Genomic DNA, 22101 nt, shown 5'->3' with positions numbered 1-22101 from the left:
TCCTCAGCCGAAGCAATTGGTGGCTTCGCAGGTGCTGCTCTGGCTGTAGTAGAAGCCGCACCTCGGCCTGTACCGCGGCCCCGACCTCTCGTGGCCCTAACTGGTGGTACTGATGGCCGTTCGCCTGATCCGGTCGAACGTGTCCTCACAATCTGTGAGAAAATAGAGGAGTCAAGTTTCAAGCTTCGAAAATAATGAATATGCACAACAAGAATGCAAAGAAAGTAAAGTTTCCTAACAGTTTGGTAGCCTATCGAAGACAAGTACAGACATCTCCGTACTGATCCGCAACACTCTACTAAACTTGCTCATGACTTGTGAGACTTAAGCAACCTAGTACTCAAATACCAATTTGTCACAATCCAACTCTCATGACCGAAGCCGCGACGACACCTAACACTACTTGCCAGGCAAGCCAACAATTTACATAATAACTATGCATTTGAATAAACATGGTTTAATAAGCTTAACAGCGGAAATATCATAACTATCTAATGAAAATAATAACAATAGTGCTGCAAACCATCCCAACAATCTGGTGTCGACGAGTACATGAACACTAAGTATCATAATACAAATCAAATCCTCAATACAATTGTCTGGACAATAAACAGTAATAAAGGAAATAAAGGAAAGAGAATCAAGGTCTGCGGACGATAAAGTAGGTACCTTGAAGTCTTCAAATACCGGTACCAACACGGCTCTAGCAACCACCACGTCCAAATGTACCTGGATCTGCACATGAAGTGCAGAATGTAGTATGAGTACAACCGGCTCGCGGTAATATTTCGTCCTAGTCCTGCTCAGCTTGAAACCCTTAGACTTAAGGCCTGTCTTCAAATCTCCAGCCTCTCTTAATACCGTCTTGCGGAGTACAATCGACCACATGTACTCAATTAGTAACAAAACTAGCCTTGGGCTGAAAGCAGTGACGAGCTCAAAAGAAGACAGTCAGAAATCAATACTAGTGACAACACAGATATAAATGATGACATTAATGATAAATAACTTAAAGGAATTATCATAATCAGCTCGTTCACACTATATGAATTTAAACATGCTTTCAAAATATGACAATTTAAGCCCAACACTGATAAGAACATTTCATTTACCATCTAACATGAGGAATGATACATCTTTACGCCTACATATTAAATATGCATGTCAAATGAATGATTTCATACTAGTATCCCCAAGTGCTCTCGCTTCATCATACTCAAGATATCTGTCTCAAATGCCCACTTTATCACACACACACAGTCACTTAGCATTGTACAGTTGTCTGGCATCAATGTCCCTTACCAAAGCACGTATATATATATATATCACTGCGCATGCGCTCATGGTATGTCAGACTCCGAAGGGACGGATCCTGCCCAAGCGCTAATCAAAAGCCAATATGGCTTGCTGCGGCGTGCAGTCCGATCCAAATAATAATAAAGCCAATATGGTCTGCTGCGGCGTGCAGCCCGATCCAAATAGCACTCTCAACACAACCCTAAGACCAACCTTAGTCATCAACCTCTCAAGTCTCAAGGGTTCTCAATCTCATCTCAAGCCCTAAAAGTTTTGAAATAAGGAAGAATTTTTATAAAGAATAATGTAATCGATTTTAAACTCCTAAATATTAGGAATTGCTAGAGAGTTCAAATAGGAAAATATTTAATGACCAAATTTTAGTTGATTTTAAACTCCTAATTTATAGAAAAAATAATTGAATGACAATTTTGTCCAGTGTAAAATATGTTTATGAAGGATAAAAAAGACGAACGACATTTCGCCAAGGACCTTCGTGCTTTTAATATAGTATAAATAGATATTAAATATAGAATAGACATAGATTAGGAACGCCCTAAAACGCATTAGACATGTGTTATCATAAGTTTTTTTCTGTTATTTAATTCAGATAAAAATTTTAAGAAAAAGAAAATCATAGAAATTTTGCTCTATATAGGATCACCTTTGTAAAAAACATTTAAAAGAAAAACAAAACATTTCAAAACCTTTTTCATGAAAAATGAAAAATATGTATAAGAAGGCTCCGACCCTAACGAGGTACTCCGTCCTCCTCTCTTCACAACTAAAATGAGTTGCCAGAACAGTAAAACAGAAGAAACGGCCGACGAGCAACACAATACCAGCAAAGACCCTAAACACAAACCCTTCTTTGACGTTTACGGCCCTCAGGTTTGGAACCTTTCATGTTATATGTATATATGTGTTGTGTATTTACAAAGGTTCGACTATTATATATCATGAATGTCAATTTATTTGGCTTATATTATGAGTTAAATCCACTTGGGTCTCTTTAAAAGGTTCCAAAATTGTCAACACACATTTTTTTTGGGTTTGTTGACTAACCCACTGGTTATTAATACACTAGTTTACTGGTTTATGTATAAAACCAGAAGGGAGAAAAGAGTGAAGGAGGAAAAACTTAGACAAGGGAAGAAAACCTTTTTAGAGCTTGTGGGCTGAGTTTATCTAATTGGTTTGTATTGGCTGGAGTTTCAATTGTTTAAAAGAGGAATCGCTTTTTAAGAAATCCTTTTTTAATTTTAAAAGAGGAATCTTGGTGAGAGAAATGGAGGTCCTTGCTAATGAAAAATTAGTGCTATCAGGAGATATGTTTTTGATTGTGGATTAGATTGAAATTCGTTATAAAGGCATTAACTTTGGAAAATAACTAGTTCTGATAGAAACTCAAAATGGAGAAAAGAGACGAGACTACAAAAGTGGAAAAGAAAGTATCTTTTTTAAAACCGATAAAAGAACTATCTTTTGCGATTTGCAGACTGAGTTCATTTAAGTGGGTTGTATTATCTAGACCTTTTAAGTTGCTCACCTGAAGAAGAGGAATGTTGTTTGGAAAAATTAATATATGTGTTATTGAAAATTTGGACCACCATTACATGCTATTCCTGTTGTGAGCATCATTCTCCATTTGGTGGTTGGTAGTTAGTTTTGCTGTGTTTGTTTTGGAGACAGTGGTTATTTTGTTAAATTTTCCAAAGTAGTTGTGCCTGATCCGTTAATATATGTCATTGTGCAAGAGAAACTATAACTCGATACATGCATGTTGGTTGAACTGTGTATAAATGTCTGTGTCATTGGTATTCAAGTTTTGAGTGTGGTGCAGGGGAGGGCAGATATTGTTTTCAATCAACCGGAATCCAATTCAACTTTGAATCTTCAAGTATGTTCTATAACATACTGATCGAGGTTATTTGTTCTTATTTTACAAGAGGTTAGAAGTTGATTTATCATGCTTAATGTGATAATACAGGACGTGCAAGGTCTTGTCACATGGGTGCTTGCTGATGGGTTCATGCCGTCATGGGCTTTTATCAAAGTAATGCATTTCATTCATTTCGTGGCGTGGTTTTTCGTGCATCTCTTTATATGTATATCAGATGCACAAACATCTCACTCTTTTGTAATCCTTCAATGAAAATCTGGTGAGGACAGGTTGAGATGTCCTTACCTTGAGATTTATCATTCAACCGGAGTCCTTATCAAGGATTCATTGCTTACTGGATTATTTGAATAACCTAGCCAACAATGAATCTTTGTTAGGTGGTCTAGATTATACTGAAGAACGATAACCTTAACTGTTCATTTACATCTCCAGTCTAGATAGATGATCTAGGTTTTGCTAGTGACCTACATTATGGTATTAGACACAGATAGATTATACTGAAGAACGATAACCTTAACATAATTCTAAAGAAGTATGTTGATGATTATATAAATCAATATGGAGTATCTGATATTGTGCAATTATGTGCTGTTAGATTCACTTACTGACCCACCCGTTTGAAAAGAAATAAGTCATGTCTCCTTTACGTCTCTTCTTGACACATAGAATGAAAGAAATCGAAGATTTGTCCAAAATAGCAGGGACAATGTGAAATGAAAGATCATTTTTTATTTGTTTGTCTGGTGTAAGGAAAGAATACCATTCTGACTCAGTTGAGTCACATTGACAACTTGTAAATATCTGCTGATACGGATTTGGTGTTTATATTATAGAATTTATGGACTATCAAAAAAAAGGGAAGAAAAAAAGAAAGAAATCAATTTTGGACTTATTTCCCATCTTAGGTGTTCACATTGACATATTTTGCTGTATGTAGCAAATACCTGTATGAATTCACAAAAAGACATTTGTACGCTTTCCTTCAATTAGTAATTTGCAGTCTTCGAAATTACCCTTCATTTAGTAATATGCAGTCTTAGACTCAGCTTTATTCTTTATTCTTCGATAATTCAAATATTAGTTCCTGTTTTTGACTTTTATGTTACTGTGATGAATATACAGAATCCACCATCAACACACATAGTTGCAGTATCTTAGATGTCATTGTGAGTCATTAGGATAATGAGTTAGTTGCAAAGATTTTCTTACTTGAGTTTGAGCTCTATTTGAAACAGAATCAATGAAATTTTGATAATACTAAAAAAATGGTTATGGTTTTACTTGCTGTTGGGTCTTTTGTCATATGAGATTCGGGGTGTTGTACATCCTGAACTTTTAATATTTTGCACATTTGTCATTTGATGTGTAAGGAGATAGAATTTAGTTAATGAAGGTGCTTGTTTGGCTTTTGGATGTCTGAATCAGTTTTCTGATGAATAATATCCTCATTAGAGGCTGAATGTAGTTTCTTCTTTCCCTCTTTCTTTTTGCATGCAGAACAAGCCTTTGATCCCTAAAGTGGTTATGCTGTATGTTCCTGGCCTTGATGCCGCTCTATATTTGTCACAGTCTAAAGTGCTCAAAGGTTTCAAAGAATGCTGTGGTATTCCGAGGCCAGTTTTAGCTCTGAGGTTGCTTATACATTAATGTTCGAATAATCAATGTCTTATAACTCGTGTTACTTGTCTTTAAACTTTTTGGTACTCTGTCAATGGAAATTATGGTTTTCTTATTATTATTGGCTATTGTCATGGTAGCTGTGTATCAGATGGAAATCAGACAATAGATGCACTCCTTACGTACAAATCAAAGAGGAAAAGGAAAGAAGCTGAGCACATTTCACCAATAAACACCGAGCCTTCTGAACAAGGTCCGAGTCTGATCCAAGAAAAATTCTAGAAGTCTTTGTTGCAATTTCTTTGCTATTGTGGTTCCACTTCTGGTTAGTTTTAAGATGGTAGAGGTTCATTTGCTTGTGGGAAGGAGGCCTAGAAACGACATGCCTGGTAAAGCAGGCACAGTCTCTTCCAACTTTATATTAACAGGACTGCTCTGTTCTATGTTGTAATTTATAACCTTGTCTGCACCTTTCTAAGATCTGTTTATGTAACACTTTTTGCCCCCTGTAAGTTTTAGAGAAGCTTCATGGATGGTTCCTGCTAGAATGGTTAGATTTTCTGCTGGCTGTTAAATTAGAGAACTGGGTGAATATTCTACCAAGACTTTTCAGAAATAGACAAGTTGCTTGATTTTATTTAATTTGGATTCGCTCAACTGCTCTCTGCTTTTTTTGCCTGTTTTAATTCAGACATCGAGCGCTGCTGACAACCCTAAAAACTGAATTTAACAGTTAAAGATTCTTCTGAACAGTTCTCAATTGAGCTCTTTGTGCTCTGGTTAGTCAATATGGTCTGATACTTGCCTATAGTTTCTCGTCTCCTGTGACATAGCAGGTTTGTCGAGTGATGGCATAAATCATATTGTCTAATACGCCATGCTTGTTACCACATATTCTTATTTGCAACCCTAGTGATTGAAAAAAATGCTCATAGTGACTGATTTGAGCAAACATCCTGTTTGGAGCCGCAGCAAACTTTTTCCAGATATGCAACTCAAGAGCAGGAGTTGAAAATAATGACTTTTTCTTTCCCCATCTTCAACGATGTTTAAAGGTCAAAGCATGAAGGATAGAATTACTTTAGTAGCAGTTGTAAATATCAGTAAACTGTTGAATCCTTGTCTCTTCCATGAAAAAACAAAAATGCAACCCTTTTTGCAATATATGAACTTAATAATGGTGTGCCTGGTTTTTATATACTGAAGATAGGCTATCTCCAAAGATCTGACAAGTAACAAGAAGATAACATTTGGAACTATTATATTTCATTGAGTTCTATTGCAGATATTTAGAATTATAAATCATGGAGATTTTCAAAAATAGGTCTTTGTTTGAAATGTGGATCTTTTTAAGGGGAGGGTGAGTGGTGGCACTGCCACAAATGATATGCACGCAGGAGCAGTCATAAATCAAAAAGGAACTTCTTTTCCCCCTAACACTCTCTTATGTTGTGTTTCGATAATAGCCAAGTTTCCAAGCACACCTTAATCATCCCCTTATTCATGCAGGTGCTGAGACTCCCACTATGGAGCCTCTATCTTTTGTTGACCTCAAAAAGGATATACCATTTCCCATCAGTTATTACACACTTACGGATAAGGAACTAGAAGAAAATGGATACTGTTATGACCAACCAGGTGACATGCATTCCAAGAACTTGAAATTTATTGAATTATTTCATTAAGATTATTGACAGTTTACCATGGTTTTTCATTACCCATGTAGAATTTCTTTCGACGCTCCCTGCTCCTTCAGGAACATCTCCACATGAAATTTTGGCCCTTGACTGCGAGATGGTAACTTAACAGCAATTTAACTTTATCTGTTCATCATAATCTTATGGTTTAGTATTTCTAAAGTACTTATATTGCATAAGGATGCTGTCTGCTTCTCTTCATTTCCTTACTCCGTGAAGATAAATATTTGAGAAGAGGGTGGGGATTTTATGCTTTTTGGAGCCGAGAGTCTCCTGGAAACAGCCTCTCTACCCTTCGGGGTATGGGTAAGGTCTGCGTACATATTACCCTCCCCAGACCCCACTTGTGGGATTTATACTGGGTCGTTGTTGTTGTTGTTGTAGGGTGGGGATTTTAATTATGACTAGTAGTCATGTTTTTAGATGAGATATGTTTTACACTAGTTGCTTAACTGTTACTGCATCTAGATATCTTTGACAAGTTTGGTGATGCGAGGAGACTTCGATTTATCAGTTTATGTGGTTCAAAAGTGATGTATATAATATAAAATATCAGTTCTGAGGTAATGGGGATAAAAGTTGTCTTCAGATTAGTTGGACTTGAGAATCCTGAAGATGGTACAAGAAGTTAGAGTCCTCAAGATTGTACAAGAAGTATAGCCGACTTCTCTAGCAGTGTGTTCCGCTGCAAATAGCCTTTGCTTTGTACCTCGTATGGTTTGTCTCATCAATGTTATTCAATGATAGAAAGGCTCTTCCATTGCTTGCGACTGCATATACATTTTATCAAGAAGCTTCTCTGTGTTGCACGTGAAGCCAAAACAATAACTTTTGATGTATCTTCTGTAGGCAGGCTGACCGATATGTTATGCTTGCCGTTCTTAATTTTTTCTTTTCTTAACTTGTTAACTTTTCGGGCTGGAGCAGGGGAAATGCTTGTTTATTATTGACTCATTGTTCTTTAAATTGGAGGCCTTGCAAACAAAGCTCATTTCATTTTACTAAGAATACCCGTCTTTGTAGTGTATTACAAGGGAAGGCTTTGAGCTTACCAGAGTGACACTAGTGGATGTTAAAGGACAGGTACTTCATCTTATTTCTTTTCTTGCTCAACTTTTTGTCCCTCGCTTGCATGACAATTAGGTGATCCATTTATTACGTTAATAGTTCCATTCTGTTTAAAGTTGTTTCCTCATCATGTAGTTTGGTCAGTGAGTTGTTTTCTATGTAGAAATGCCATTCATCCTGATCTTTTGACGTTTTATTGGTCTTTTTGCCTTTGTGAGAGGTGGTCCGTAATTAGTTTATGTGAACCAGCCTTGTTAGGATACTTTATTTTAATATGAACTAGCTGGCATATATGTTAGGATTACTTGTTTTTGTAGTTGACCACTATTGTGATTAGGAGTGGCAAACATGCGGGTCGGATATGGTTCCGGTCGAACACAGGTAATGAAAAAACGGTTAAATTATCCGACCCGACCCATATTTAATACGGATAAAAAGCGGGTTAACCGGCGGATAATATGGGTAACCATATTATCCATGACTTCTTAAATATGATGACTTTTGGGAGAATTCCTAGTCTCCCAAGCTTGAGGAACCCCCCAATTTGAGGCTTTACAAATGTAAAAGTTAAACCCATTTAGTTATCCATTAGTTATCCGTTTTCTAAATGGATAATATGGTTCTTATCCATATTTGACCTGTTTTTAAAAAATTCATTATCCAACCCATTTTATAGGGTATAATATGGGTAGTTAAAAGTTTTCTTTTAACCACTTTGCCTCCGCTAGTTGTGATCCAGGCACCTTTTTTCATTAAAAATATAACAAGTCAGCAGGTATATATTTCCCTTTATCAATCAATCAACAATCAAATACACCAAAAAAAAAAAAATACACCTCAATACCATCTAGTTGGGATCGCCTATGAATCGTCTATATCCTTCCCGCACTATTTGGGCTATCTCCAATGCTTTAATATGAATCAGAATGCATTATATGTTGGGATTGTTGATTTGTATAGCTGAAACCTGTAGTGATTTGTTAGCACATTTATATTGCCCATTGGTCCATGCATCATGTGTTAATTGATATTATTCCGTTGTATGTGTTTTACGCGAATTCGATGGTCTACCAAGTTCTTTTTGCTTCTTTTATCCCCCTGTATGGTCATCAGAAGTCTCAACTTGATGTCAAGTATACCCCCCTGGCCTGTTTCGAGAGATTTTGATCTGTGATCAGTTGTCTGATGGTCTTTCAGATGATATCAATAGGACTACTGCTTTTTCTGTTGCTAATATCATTAACCATTTGCAGGTTCTGCTGGATAAATTGGTCAAACCATCAAACAACATTGTTGACTACAATACTAGGTGCTTATGTCTGCTAACTTCTAAATTTTCAGTTGATCACACATGCTAAAATATATACTTAGTAGATTCGAGAATTAGCCACCATATTATTGTTGAAGTCTGTGTTTTGTATCAACTTCCAAATGATTTTTATTGTGTTTCTTTTTTATGGAATTTGCTTTTCAGTGGTATTCAAATGGTGTATCCATGTTAATAGGCATTCATGTATTACTGTCAGAGCTTGATTTTGTTTTTCTTTGACTCTTATTTTATCTTAATCAATCAAAAGAATGTCTCGCATGTCAAGTTTTCATGCCTGATTTAGTAAGAGTTGATTACTGTTACCATTTTGATCTTGGGGCTGCCATATAAGTTTGATTAAATCAATGAACTTTATTGTGTATTTAGTATTTTCTTGATCTCAAAAATTTGGAGTTTCATGTAATAATAAAAACTACCTCGTATAGTTCATGGAAAAGAGAACTGAAACGTTATATCTTTTTTTAATAAAGGAACCAAGCCAAGATAAATCTGAGAATAGATTAATTTTTTGCTTCTTCCTTGTCTCTTTTTTAAAATCATAACGGTGGTGTCCAGCCAACTTGTTGTGTTCACCTCGACTATTCCACCGAGTAGCTGCTACATCCCACTAACACAGGTACCTTGGTACCTCTGCCTACCAAGGTTTACCCAAATACCAAGTATCATTTGTCTCCGTTGGGATTTGTACCTTGGCTACGGTTTGCACCCACTTCATTGACCACTCCACCATGCCCTTGTCTCTTATTTCTCTGTCTATTATCTTTTAAATTTTCCAGTCTCTCATTGCCATTAGTAAAAGAAAAGTGCACTCTAAGACGAAAGGTAACAAGGAGGGGGAAAAGACACAGAAGGAAGAAGAATAAGAAAATGGAACCAAGAAAAAGATATTACTAAAGACTCGAGCTTCACAGCCAGGACCTAATCTCCCTCCGCAGCTTCCCCTTTTCAGTTTCGCTTGTTCTTTTAATTTTAGGGATAAAACCTTTTCCTGTTAACCATAAACAAAAAGTTTCTTGGTATTTCCTATAAAATCATTCTATTTCTCTCTCTCTCTCTCTCTCTCTCTCTCTCTCTTTCTATAGTCTCTCACCTTTTTACCTTTATATTTTTGTACCAACCTTATCTCCTATGGTAAATATTCTTGAAATTCTAGACCTCCATTAATACCAACGCAACTCGCCTCAAACCACACTTTCCCAGCAAGGTATCGCAAAAATGGCAGAAGGGTTATGTGGGTGGTAATTCGGGATGCATTTTTTTTGTTTTTTTGAGAAGGTAGCAAAATTGGTGTGCAGTTTGTAGGGCTATAATTTTTATCTTTCTTTTTTTGTTCTCTGTGTTTTTCCATTTTATATTGTTATGGGGTAGAGCGAGTCTCGGCTTAGTGAGGGATAATGTGGAAACAGAACTGGATGGATGATTCAAAAGAAAGCTGTTGTTTAAGAAAAAAAGGTCAACTTTAGGAGTTTTATGGAAAAGATAGCTGTTTATTCTCACTTTCTGATTGTGTCTTGGTGTTGCTATCAGTTTCTCATAGAAAAAATAGCTTTTGATTTTATTTTCTTAAGTTCATTTTTAAAGATTGTTGCATTTTCACCCATTTCTGACGTCTAAGAGAAAGATGGGGGTGGGGAAGGGGGGAGTGCTCAGTGGGGAGGCTAACACAGCTGAAATTCAACTTGCAGTTGCTGAACTGTGCCAATTTTCTTCTGATGTAGGCGAAATAAAATTTCTTGTTTATTAGCTAAAATAGTTGCTTTATTGGTACGGTAACCTAAAATAGTTGTTAAGCACAAAATTACTTAACGATGCAGGAAAAAGAATATTTCCCCCCCAAAAAAAGAGGAAGACAAAACTAATAAACAAACCTAGGAGGTACATTCTCTTTCTTGAAGATTTTAGTCTTATCTCTAGTTTTTTTTCTGGGTGGGACGGAAGCTCATTAACTCTGAATGCAAGTCTTTAACTTGAAAGAACACCTTTAGCTTGTTTGCAGTTTAAAAATATATGCTTTCTCTTTTCATTAAGTGATATCCTTGCTTTATGTTTAGCAATCTGAACTTTTGCAGGTATAGTGGAATTACTTGTCAGATGTTGGAGGATGTGACTACCACTCTTAAAGATATCCAGGTTCATTAGTAGAGCCTTTCGTCTGCTAGCCTCTTTCTTCCATTTTAATAATTGGAAATGAAGCAATTATCATTAATACTTTCTTGCAGATTTTTTGGACTTGCATGGTGGATGATTTGCTATACATGTCCTACTTGTGTTAACTATTTTTTTCTTTCTTCAGGAGGAGTTCTTGAAACTGGTTTACAAGGAGACCATTCTGGTTGGGCATTCCTTGGAAAATGATTTGTTAGCCCTGAAGATCATTCATAATTTGGTAATAGATACTGCTGTGTTGTACAAACATCCAAGAGGATCCTACAAAGCTGCTCTTCGCGTTCTGAGCAGAAAATTTCTCGGCAGGGAGATACAGGACTCGGGCAATGGGCATGACAGCATTGAAGATGCAAAAGCTACACTGGAACTAGCACTACTAAAAATAAAAAATGGTAGGCTATTTCCTTTCTAGTTTTGATAATGAAAAATGGTAGGCTATTTCCTTTTTACGCATTCTAATGCGCCACTAAATTAGTGTTATCAAAGGCGAAAAACACAAAAAAGCTCTAAGGTCCGGTGGAGCTTTAAGCGCAAATAAAGCGTGGGATTTAATGAAGAAACGTGCAAATGAAGAATAACTACAAATATATATATATATATGTGTAGTCCAAGACTTAATATCTATAAGCGTGAATACCAAATATATGGACAAAGAAATTGAAGAAATTTACGATAAAGTAAAATATCAATTGTTTAGTGTAGCCTCTTTAGGATTATGCTCATTGGTAAGCAAAAGTATGTCTTAGAGTCTTGATGACAACACTAAAGCGCCCAACATGTTTTGAGCCTCGTTTCAGGGCTTAAGCGCTCTTTAAGCGCGCCTTTGATTACACTGCACTAAATGTTGTGCGCTCTAAACTCTTAGCGGCCCTTTTGTTTGGTATCGTGGAGGCAAGAAAGAAGGGAAGTGTGCAGGGGTAGAGCTAATTGCATGATATGTAAGTGTTTTTTTTTTCTTTTTGCCTTTTCTCCTTTAGGTTCCTCTTGGTCTATCCTCTCATTAAGTTGGGCCCAGAAATGCTCTGAACCAATGGAAGGCCATGTTTTGGCCCTATTTCTCCAGCATATTGTCCTTTCTGTTTGGATTTCAAACTTGAGAGTCTCCTCCTTTCTTCTGTTAGGGAAAATCAGAGACTTGGTGTCTGGTGCCATCTTTGGCATCACTTAAGTTACTCCTGTTGACCCACATCTGCTGTGAAGGTAACAAAAAGAAATCACCCACCCTCCCACCTTTACCTTCTTAAAACTCAATCTGCTTTAGCATCTAAGCGTCCAATTTGTCTCAATTTTTAATAATTTTAACCTCTTAACACGCTAGAAATGTTGGAAAAAGACGTGCTTGCCACGTTCAAAACTATGGGGGGACCTGGTTCTATTAAGGTGTAAAAGGGAAATTAGTGCAAGTTTTGTGCGTGTGTGTGTGTGTGGGGGGGGGGGGGGTATGTATTAAGCCCTAAAACATAATCTTAACTAATTTGTATCGCCTACATAGATCTTGGATATAGGAACATAATCCTGCCCTTAGCTTTCACTATAGCATGAATGAATTGATGCTTGCTAAACACATTTGTGACCTAAATGATCCCTCATCATATAGATCAGCAGTTTGCATGATAGTTAGTGCTGTTAGTGACTAATTGCATCAAATATAAAAAATGAGGCTGCTAGATAAATTGCAGGTAACATGTAATTTGAACTTTGTGAGTAGATTATATGAAAACGAGACATACAAGCAAGCCATTCTTGTGTTTTCTTTTTCGATATCTATTTACCTTCTCTTTTTTAACTTGTCCAAATGGAGTTCTTTTTATGCTATTTTATGTTGTTTATGATGGCCCATCACCAAATCATCTCCTTTTTGCTTTTTGGATCAACGCATCCTAGACTTCATTGGGCTGTAACTTCCTGAACTAGGGCCTGATTTTGGTATACCTCAATGTCAACGATTACTGCGGCAGAAGCTTCTTTCAGTTCTGAGTGACTCTGGCAAAAAATCCTCAATCATTGATCATATTTCCATAGTGAGGAGATATGCTGCTGAATTGTCCCATACAATTCCAGTATCATCTGATGATGAAGCACTTTCAAAAGCCAACAAAGAGGTTAGTCAAAAGAATCTAATTTGCTAGATTTTCAGAAAGCAGACTGATTAGGAACCTGACAGCTCACTATACTGACATCGCTTGCCTTCATAGGTCAGAAATGATAAAGTACAGTTTATCTGGACGCAATTTGCAGAGTTATATGCATATCTCAGGAAGCAAGCAGATGACCCGGAGAAGCTAAATAAAAAGTTGGCAGAAATGATAGCATTGCTGACGTGTGAGAAAAAGTCTACTAGCAGAAGAAATGTCAAATATGATGTCACCCCTGAACTGAAGGACATTCTGAGCCACATGAATCGTAGAGTCAGGAGCATTTACTCCAATCTTCCTCTAAATGCAATGCTTATTATTTGCACTGGTCATGGAGACACTGCAATAGTTCAAAGGTAAAATCTTATTTGGCTGAATTGTTTGTTTCCAAGGAATAAATGCACAAACTCCTGTTCCTCTCTCCCTTACTTTGAACTAAGCATAATGTAAGTTATTTACTGGGTTTTAGAGATTTAGCTTTAGCTTCTATAGTCGGATGGCTGGCCTTGGTGACTGCTGATGCTCTTCAAGATTATGGAACATCGTTACTATTTTTTGATAGCTAAATGACATTTATTGACAAAAATTGAGAGTGATTCACGCATAGCAGTGTAGGGGGTAGCTTATCATAGTTTTAGCATCAATCTTTGGCTACTATGCTAAAACAATTGCTTTTTATTTATTTTGCTGATTTCTTGAACATGAGGTCATATTCCATCTCTTAGCAAGCAAGCTCACAAAATTTAGTAGCTAATGCATTAAGGCTCATATGGTTTGATTCATTAGAGAAATAATCTTGTGTGTTTGGTTACCATTTTTGTTTCTTACATATATCATACATGCGACTTATGTGATAGTATATGCACTATTTAATGTTGAATTTAATGTGGAATAACAAAATGCAAATATTAGCAATACATGTAGTTTTTCAAAAATATTAGAAAAAATTTGAAAATAAACTTTTCGTGGTTGAAAAAGAATTCAGGATTTATTTATCTCATATGTTTAGTATACTTCATTCAACTTTCCTGTGAAAGTGTTGTTTTATTGAGAAAATAAAAAATATTTAGTTTCTAATAGTATACTTTAATTATTTCTTAACACAATGTTAAAACCAATACTAGATCGGGCAAAGTTTTTACCTAGGCCGAGATTATTATTGGAAACAAATCTGTATCCAACTTAAGACCAAAACCTTTTTTAGATATACATCATGTATCTAGAAAAGGTTTCAATATGAAGAACCAAACATCTAAGAGAATTATGATAATCCAGCTATTATTATTAATCATCTTAACACAATCCCTACTTTATAAACCGTGTATAACTTGTTCGCAAAACTAATGAGTCCTTACTGCACTGCGTAGACAGGTAGTTTTCCTTGCCAGATTAAATGGTACCTCGCCACAGTATATGCCACCTCTCTGTTTCTAACAATTGCTAAAATCATATGAAGTAATCCTGCTAAAATTTGCCTCATAATCTCAAAACTGTTACTTTCATTTTTCTCTCTAAATTTTTTGAAGTCTTAAAGCTGTATTTTCTACCAGTAATTGTTACAGAGACCTCTTGTTTATCATCACGAAGAGAATCTTTTTCCCCCTTAGGCTAACAGTTTTTCTCTATTATATATTCTTTGTTCAAAACTTTCTGCTACCTCTTCTTAGCCTTGATTTTTTTACAAAGTTTGATAGAAGGCTTGGTTAATTACCAATTGTTTTTGACTCTGTCTATGTATGAGTAAGTGTTCCACAGCATGTCCTTTTATTATCCTTTTCCGCTACTGATCCTCTTGAGTATTGGGGGGTGGGAAGTTTGTCCAGTTTAGTGCGGAGTGATTCAAAAATCTTGTATTGGATTCTTGAATAAATGGCTAGTCATATGGAGATCGAGGAAGTATCTGATTTCCTGTCTTGTAGTTGCCAGTCGTTTTGTAGTTTCAAGGCTGATAATATGTTAGTGCTAAGCAAATCTGCTGATTTTTTTTCTTCCTTTTTGTGCATGCAGAGTGAGGAAAATCTTGTCGGAGCAGACGGATGCCTCAATGTCCCGTGAGAATATTGTTAAAGTCTTAGAAGAGTTGCAGGCACAAGCTGAAGTTGGTTTGTGCTTTGTAGGTGTCAAACATTGATCCCATCTGTTATTTTACACTATATTCTACGAATTTTATCAGGGTAGAATTGGACTAGGAAGTTGTGCAATGAAGCAACTTCCTATGAGGGAAATTTTTGAAGTAAAGGTAGTTGTAAACTTGTATATCAAAGGTGTCTTATTGCTTTTCATTGGCTATGGGGCAGTTACAGTTAATGAGGAGCTGAACCACTTGTTATAGTTGTATGGCCAACTTATTATACTTTTCTATGTTCTTGGCTATTTGTAGGTTATATGCTATCTTAAAACCTGAGTCATCTTTTACTATTATTGTTTTTGGTAAATCTCTTGGTATTGCGTCCAGTGATTTCACTGACATTCACAAGGTCAACAGCCAATAATATGGACGAACAATTGATGATTAAGGCGAAGACCTAAGTAGTGCTCCACTAAGAAACTGATAACTATTCGTTAAGTTGAGTTAGAGGACTTGGACCAAAACTAAAATCCAAGATTCATGTATCCTACCTTAAATTTTATTACAATAGTTGACTTTCAATTTCTTAAGCCAAAGTTGTAAAAGCCATTGACTAGGCGGGGTTTGTGCAAAAAAATGCAGAAATATGACACCGTAAGGGGTGGTCTGGAATTTTTGTCCTATTGTTTGCCTCATGGGCAAACCTTCAAGGTTAAATTTTTTTTGCCCCATGAGCTTTACTTTTGAATTATAACCTTGAAGGTTTGCCCATAGGGTAAGCGTGGATAAAAATTCAAGACATCCAGTTTCAAGGTCATTCTTGTAAATCACCCGGTTTGTGGCTATAAGCTTTGGTTACTAATTCCATTTTTTCAATTCAATTTCTTCACTGATGATCAGTTTGGACACACTTGGACTAATTCATTGCACATACAACTACAGACATAAGCACTTACCTTAGACTTCAATTAGCCTCTTCATACATCAGAATTTCTCTAATTAAACAAGCTCGACCTTGAAGGGAGCCTTAACGTAACTGGTAAAGTTGCTGCCGTGTAACCAGGAGGTCACGGGTTCGAACCATGAAAATAGCCTCTTCAAAAAATACAGGGTAAGATTGCGTACAATAGACTCTAAGTTGCGTACGATAGACCCTTGTGGTTCGGCCCTTCCCCGGACCCCGCGCATAGTGGGAGCTTAGTGCACTGGACGACCCTTTTTTTAAACAAGCTCGACCTTGAAAAAAGGAGTGGCAGGCTAAAAAGCTCTTGAGCATTTTAACTTGACCACTAAAGAAGGGATATGCTGGTTGGGATAACTGCTATTTACCTGGCCAAAACAGGTGAAGTGGCTGCAGTATTTGACCCATTTGGTCTAATATGGCGTGAAACCACCAGTAACTAAGGTAAACAACATAGTAAAAGCACCAATTTTTGCGGTACAAGAAAGAAGGGAATTAAGGAAACCCCAAATTTTCCTCAAATTTCTTGGTTGTATGCAGGAACTAGATGTAAGACTCAGCATGAAGTTGCTCTTGTCCTAGCTCAAAATACTCACTCACTTTCGAGATGCTCATAAAAAAATGGTGAAAGGGAAGAAAATCAGTTTATTCCTAACTTCTCATCAAACCTATATTAGCAGATATTGTTAATTTTCATCATCAATAGCCTCAAAGTATATAATGTCATGCATTCTGATCATAAACACTGAATATTATCACAAAGTCAGATGTCATTACAAGTTTATATGAGAAAAGCATACTTTGTAACTATTTCCAAGCTGAAGCAACAATCAAGCTCTTGTCTTCCCACCCAAAATGGAGTGCACCTGCTTCCTCCTTTGCTTTGTACCTTTCACTATATTGCTTGATAAGATTCTTGATCGAGTCGTAGACGTTTGGACTAATTGGGGATGGAGTGAAACCAGCCATCATCATCCTAGCTCTCCATTTTCCTGCAACTTCATAACGCTCTATTCTCTCCTCTCCCTCACAGGCAACAATGTTTATAATATCACGCGCAAGACATTGCCGTTCTACATTAACCCTCTCTTGGCTATCTCTTGAAAGAGTTGCATCGAGAGACTCGAATACAGCAGAATAGTAGTTGTAGACTTCTGCAACCCTTTGTAGAAATGGGGTGGTGTTAGTGTTCATGTCTTGTTCAACAACTGTTACCAGCTTCGGATTTAAGCTCTTCACCATCCGCAGAAGCTGGTCTCTCTGGTTGACCGTTGATACACTTTCATCAGGCATGTGATGAAGCTGGAATGCAAAGTTCACGATAAGAGCTTCGCCAGGATGACAGTTTAACATTGCCGGGGTGACTAATGCAGTGTTTGAAGCCACCGCTTGGAATTCGAAAGGTATCTTAAAATCTTTAGCCAGCTCTTCAAGCCTCAGTCCAATGACATTAAGGCCTCCAATAGCACGTTGAACAGATTCAGGGTCGTCTACCCCGGTTAACCTCAAATGGGGCGGCTTACCAGGCATACTTGCCAACGTCTGCAATAAAGTGTAATATTGACTTCCCTGGTTAATGTCAAAATCTATGATGTGAACTCTTTTCTCATCTTTAAAAGCCTCTAAGATTGCACCATTTGCCGCCATAAAACCAAACCTGAAATACGGACATACTTCAAAGAGGACCTGCATAGCAGAGAGCCTCTCAGAAAAGAGCGCTTCTTTACATTTTAGAGCTTTATAAAGACCTTTGCCAGATGTGGCCATTCGGGCTGCAAGAGCCTCAACCATGTAAGCTGCAGTTCTTTCAAGAGGTTCACCCTGGATAGAGACCATTTGCCTCAGCTCATTAATCATCGACGATGCTTGTTCAATGTTTCCATCTTGAATAGCAGCAGCACAACTAAAAAGCATCTGCTTTGGAGTTTGTGGAGCAGTTACAGATATTTCCTTGTAGCTACTGCTGCTACTGATATTAGAATCTGCGGACGTAGACTCCTTAGGAGAGTCATGAAGCAACACAGTTCCGATTTGGCTAAACCATTCATCATCTATGTCCATACACTGCCCACGAGCAAATACGTCATCCCCATCAACTTCGTTATCGTCAAAAAGTACCCTCTCAAGTTCTTGTAGCTTCAGTGTCACCCTTCCGTCATTGTATTGTAATGAATCTGGCCTTTGACTGACAATGTCTTCACAATCATAACTAAGCTGGCACGCATCATAGTCTCTTGATGGGTGGAAAGAAGACGAATGCCTCTGGTGAAATGGATTCCCGGAGACTTCTGAAGGTGATGTGTTTAGAAGTTCTTCTGAAGGTGATGTGTTTAGAAGTTCTTCTGAAGGTGAAGGAGAGTCGAGCAAATACTTGGGATCATAACTGTCTGTGCTGCTAGACTCGGTTGCATACATAATTCCATGTGCATTTTTGGTGAACATGGATGTTGACAAGCCAGAGTTGTCCTTGTGATCATTTGGAAAGTAGAGTTTCCCATTTCCAATAGTTCTAACAGATCTAACTAAAGACATGGTTCACTTCTTATTCTTATTCTCAAAATAAAGTTGCTTGAATTTTGCCCTTACAAAAACTGCTACTCAATTGCGGGATCCTTGTAGCTGAATCTCGTATATGGGAAATGTTCTCGCAGCTACTGAAACATCAAACAGAGACACAGTCCAATTAGACAACAGAAAACCAATAGTGTAAAAGAAGACAATATTAAAAGACAGCTAACGGGAGAATCTCAAATAGAAGAAATATGCATTGTTTTTAAAATAATCCTTGTGCACTGGATATCAAGTCAGGGAACAGAAGATTCAAAATTTGAGATAAAATGCAGCAGATTCAACAGCAGAAAATGATTTTAGTGATAAGAATATGTACTCTCCTCCCTATTGCTATTTGAAATCCTTGAGCTTTGAAATTAGTAACTAAACCTATGATACCAAGGGAATTCAATGATAGCAAGTCATCTCTACCAACATGCAACGGCATCAACTCCCAAATCACTAAAACTTTTCAAGCTTAAGAAGAATTCTTTACGAAGAAATACTACTATTATCAAGGACTTTCAATCATCCAAAAGGAGTATACTTTGTGCCAGACTCCAGCAAAAGCTAGGTCTTACTTTTGTTAAGTTAGAAGTTTCCTTAATCTACTACACTTGAAGAATGATACTGGATTTACATGTCCAACGTTCACCCAAGGGCGAAGCCACACTTTGGTTAGGGTGGTCAATTGACCACCCTTTGTCCGAAAATTAATATGCAATATATAGGTAAAATATCAGGTTTTAAAGGTACATAACATATATTGAACACTCTTTGTCGGAAATTTTGTTTAGTTCTTTCAAGTTTGAACACCCTTGAGGAAATTCTTGGCTTCGCCACTGCGTTCACCAACAAAAAAAAAAGGAATAGAAAATCAAAGAGGATATCTAATATTAACCAGTTCTTGCTATTTGTCATTTGAGACAAGGTATACACAAGTTGGAAGCAAGAAGGCTTGAGCCTCATAGAGACTTGACAAAATACCAAAAAGAACATAAACACCAACAAGAATAAAGAAAATATTCCAAAACCCTTTGATTTCAAAAGATCTATTCTCCTCCTTAGCATGAATATTGGTAATAACAAGAAAAATACAGGTATAAGTATCAACTCTAACTTGTCAAAATCAATTAAGGGAAGCAGCATGATCCACACACACAATTATTTTACAGAAGCTTGTATCCAGATAAGGGTACTAGATACAATTAAGGGTACTACATTTATAAGCAACCAAGCTGAAGAAAATATTCAGAGCCAGCCACCAAATTCAGAACCAAAATTCTAAGGAAAAATAGAGAAAACAAGAACAGTATTAAGACAAAGAAGCCAAGCCAAAATTTACCTGTCCAGTTGAACTCAGAAAGGGAAGATCTTTAGATGTCTCAGTATAACAGTAGAGAGAAAAATCAACAGCAGCAATCTGCAAAATTCATATGTGAACAGATACAAATTAATGTCAGAATTATCTTTGAAGGAAAGCAAAACCCTTTTAGGCTTTGACCATGATACAGAATTAAACAAAAGAGCAAGTAAACAGACACATACCTTTTTTTAGGTATCTTTCCAATAAATATATCTTTAGTAAATTAGTAGGTACAAATCCAGCTGCAAGCAGTTATTAATCAATTTCCATGAGATGAAGAAACTTTCAAAACTAACTAAAAGTTTTAGTCTTTGGTGCCAAAAATTCAACCTTTATGGAAAAAAGATCAAAGTTTCAAGACTTTACCAATAAAATTTAAAGAAAGATGCCAAGAGAATTGAAACTAATCAAATCTTATGGAACTCAAGAAAAAGGAATGAGAGCACTTACACCCTTTGATTTTTTATACTTGCAAAGAAGCTTCCTAAAATCCAAAAAAATCAACCCCTTTTACTTTTTCTTGTTCCACTTATTTCTCATGACTATAGTATTTGTATTTGTATTTGTTTGTCTGCATGTTTATACCAATTTGTCTGACTCTACAAGAACAAGTTGTTTGACAAGAGAAGTTTGTGTAAGGGTAAGCAGAATGATCCATGCCTGTTTTCATTTTGTCCCCACATACAAACTCAATCTTAGCCGTCGAATCAAAATCTTGTGGACTATATTTCATTGTTACATGTGAGATGAGCATGGATAACACGTGCACGAGATGATGTTTTCATTTTTTGTTTATTGTTTCATTTTTTGTTTCATTGTTTCCTTTGTTTTGGCAATGGGAGCTTGGAGAAGTAGGGAGGACGCAAACACTATGTGGTCGACGACGACTGACTGTATAAGGAAGGCGGCGAGAGAGGTGTTAGGGATATCTTCGGGCCGCACCGGTGGCCACAAAGGAGACTGGTGGTGGAATGCAGTTGTCCAAGGTAAAGTGGAAGCGAAGAAGGCGGCGTACCTGCGGTTCGTAGGGAGAACTGGAGAGGAGGAGAAGAGAGCGAAGTGAGAGATATAAGGTAGCTAGGAAGGAGGCGAAGATGGCAGTAATAGAGGCTAAGACGACAGCTTTTGCTCGTCTGTATGAGGAACTAGGGAACAAAAGAGGAGAGAAGAAGTTATTCCGACTCGCTAAGGTGAGAGAGAGGACGGCTCGGGATCTGGACCAAGTGAGGTGCATAAAAGATGATGACGATAAAGTTTTGATGGGGGATGACCAGATTAAGAGGAGATGGCAGACCTACTTTCGTAAACTTCTGAATGAAGAAGGGGATCAGGATATTGTGCTCGGTGAATTGAGGAATGCCGACAACCCCCATGAATTAAGTTATTGTAGGGACATTGAGGTCGATGAGGTCATGGAGGCAATGCGTAAGATGAGGAGGGACAGAGCTACCGGGCCAGACGAAATTCCGGTTGAGCTTTGGAGGTGTGTGGGTAGAGTAGGCTTGGAATGGCTAACTAGGTTGTTTAATGTTATATTCAAGACTAATAGGATGCCTGAAGAGTGGAGGTGGAGTACAATGGTTCCGCTGTATAAGAACAAAGGCGATATCCAAAGCTGTAACAACTATAGGGGTATCAAATTACTGAGTCATACCATGAAAGTCTGGGAGAGAGTGGTAGAAATGATAATGCGAAGGACAATGTCTATTTCAGATAACCAGTTCGGGTTCATGCCGGGGCGATCTACCACAGAAGCTATTCACCTTATTAGGAGGATGGTGGAACAATACAGGGATAAGAAGAAGGATCTCCACATGGTGTTTATCGATCTAGAGAAAGCGTACGACAGGGTTCCTAGGGAGGTCTTATGGAGATGCTTAGAGGCTAAAGGGGTCCCGGTTGCCTACATTAGGGTGATTAAGGACATGTATGATGGAGCTAAGA

The 22101-nt window shown here is 37.2% G+C and overlaps 2 protein-coding genes across 10 annotated transcripts; one reads left to right on the top strand and one right to left on the bottom strand.

Annotated features, from left to right (window-relative positions):
- Positions 1 to 2016: 2016 nt before the first annotated feature.
- Positions 2017 to 15611, top strand: LOC107796462 (small RNA degrading nuclease 5). 3 transcript variants are annotated; one of them, XM_016619237.2, is made up of 14 exons: positions 2017 to 2187; positions 3140 to 3196; positions 3287 to 3352; positions 4697 to 4830; positions 4957 to 5069; positions 6326 to 6454; positions 6543 to 6613; positions 7537 to 7596; positions 8835 to 8890; positions 10981 to 11041; positions 11205 to 11469; positions 12992 to 13179; positions 13273 to 13568; positions 15220 to 15611. In XM_016619237.2, the coding sequence occupies exons 1-14, from the start codon at positions 2086 to 2088 to the stop codon at positions 15341 to 15343; spliced, it is 1722 nt and encodes a 573-aa protein (XP_016474723.1). In that variant the 5' UTR covers positions 2017 to 2085; the 3' UTR covers positions 15344 to 15611. The 3 variants fall into 3 exon arrangements, with proteins under 3 accessions (XP_016474723.1, XP_075089067.1, XP_016474732.1); XM_075232966.1 differs by lacking the exon at positions 15220 to 15611 and having other exon boundaries at positions 13278 to 13416; XM_016619246.2 differs by lacking the exons at positions 3140 to 3196; positions 3287 to 3352 and having other exon boundaries at positions 2024 to 2187.
- A 1344-nt stretch (positions 15612 to 16955) lies between these two features.
- Positions 16956 to 20821, bottom strand: LOC107796430 (scarecrow-like protein 1). 7 transcript variants are annotated; one of them, XM_016619201.2, is made up of 4 exons: positions 20608 to 20821; positions 20340 to 20399; positions 20137 to 20214; positions 16956 to 18895 (listed from the first exon to the last, which is right to left on the bottom strand). In XM_016619201.2, exon 4 carries the CDS (start codon positions 18771 to 18773, stop codon positions 17049 to 17051), a length of 1725 nt encoding a protein of 574 aa, XP_016474687.1. In that variant the 5' UTR covers positions 18774 to 18895; positions 20137 to 20214; positions 20340 to 20399; positions 20608 to 20821; the 3' UTR covers positions 16956 to 17048. The 7 variants fall into 7 exon arrangements, with proteins under 7 accessions (XP_016474687.1, XP_075089066.1, XP_016474696.1 ...); XM_075232965.1 differs by having other exon boundaries at positions 16956 to 18892; positions 20608 to 20811; XM_016619210.2 differs by lacking the exon at positions 20608 to 20821 and adding an exon at positions 20524 to 20577.
- Positions 20822 to 22101: the final 1280 nt, after the last annotated feature.

The sequence above is a fragment of the Nicotiana tabacum genome, chromosome 16 (genome assembly GCF_000715075.1).
Source record: "Nicotiana tabacum cultivar K326 chromosome 16, ASM71507v2, whole genome shotgun sequence".
NCBI classification, from domain to species: domain Eukaryota; kingdom Viridiplantae; phylum Streptophyta; class Magnoliopsida; order Solanales; family Solanaceae; genus Nicotiana; species Nicotiana tabacum.
Note: the sequence above shows the minus strand (reverse complement) of the source record. Positions and strands in the feature narration are given on the sequence as shown.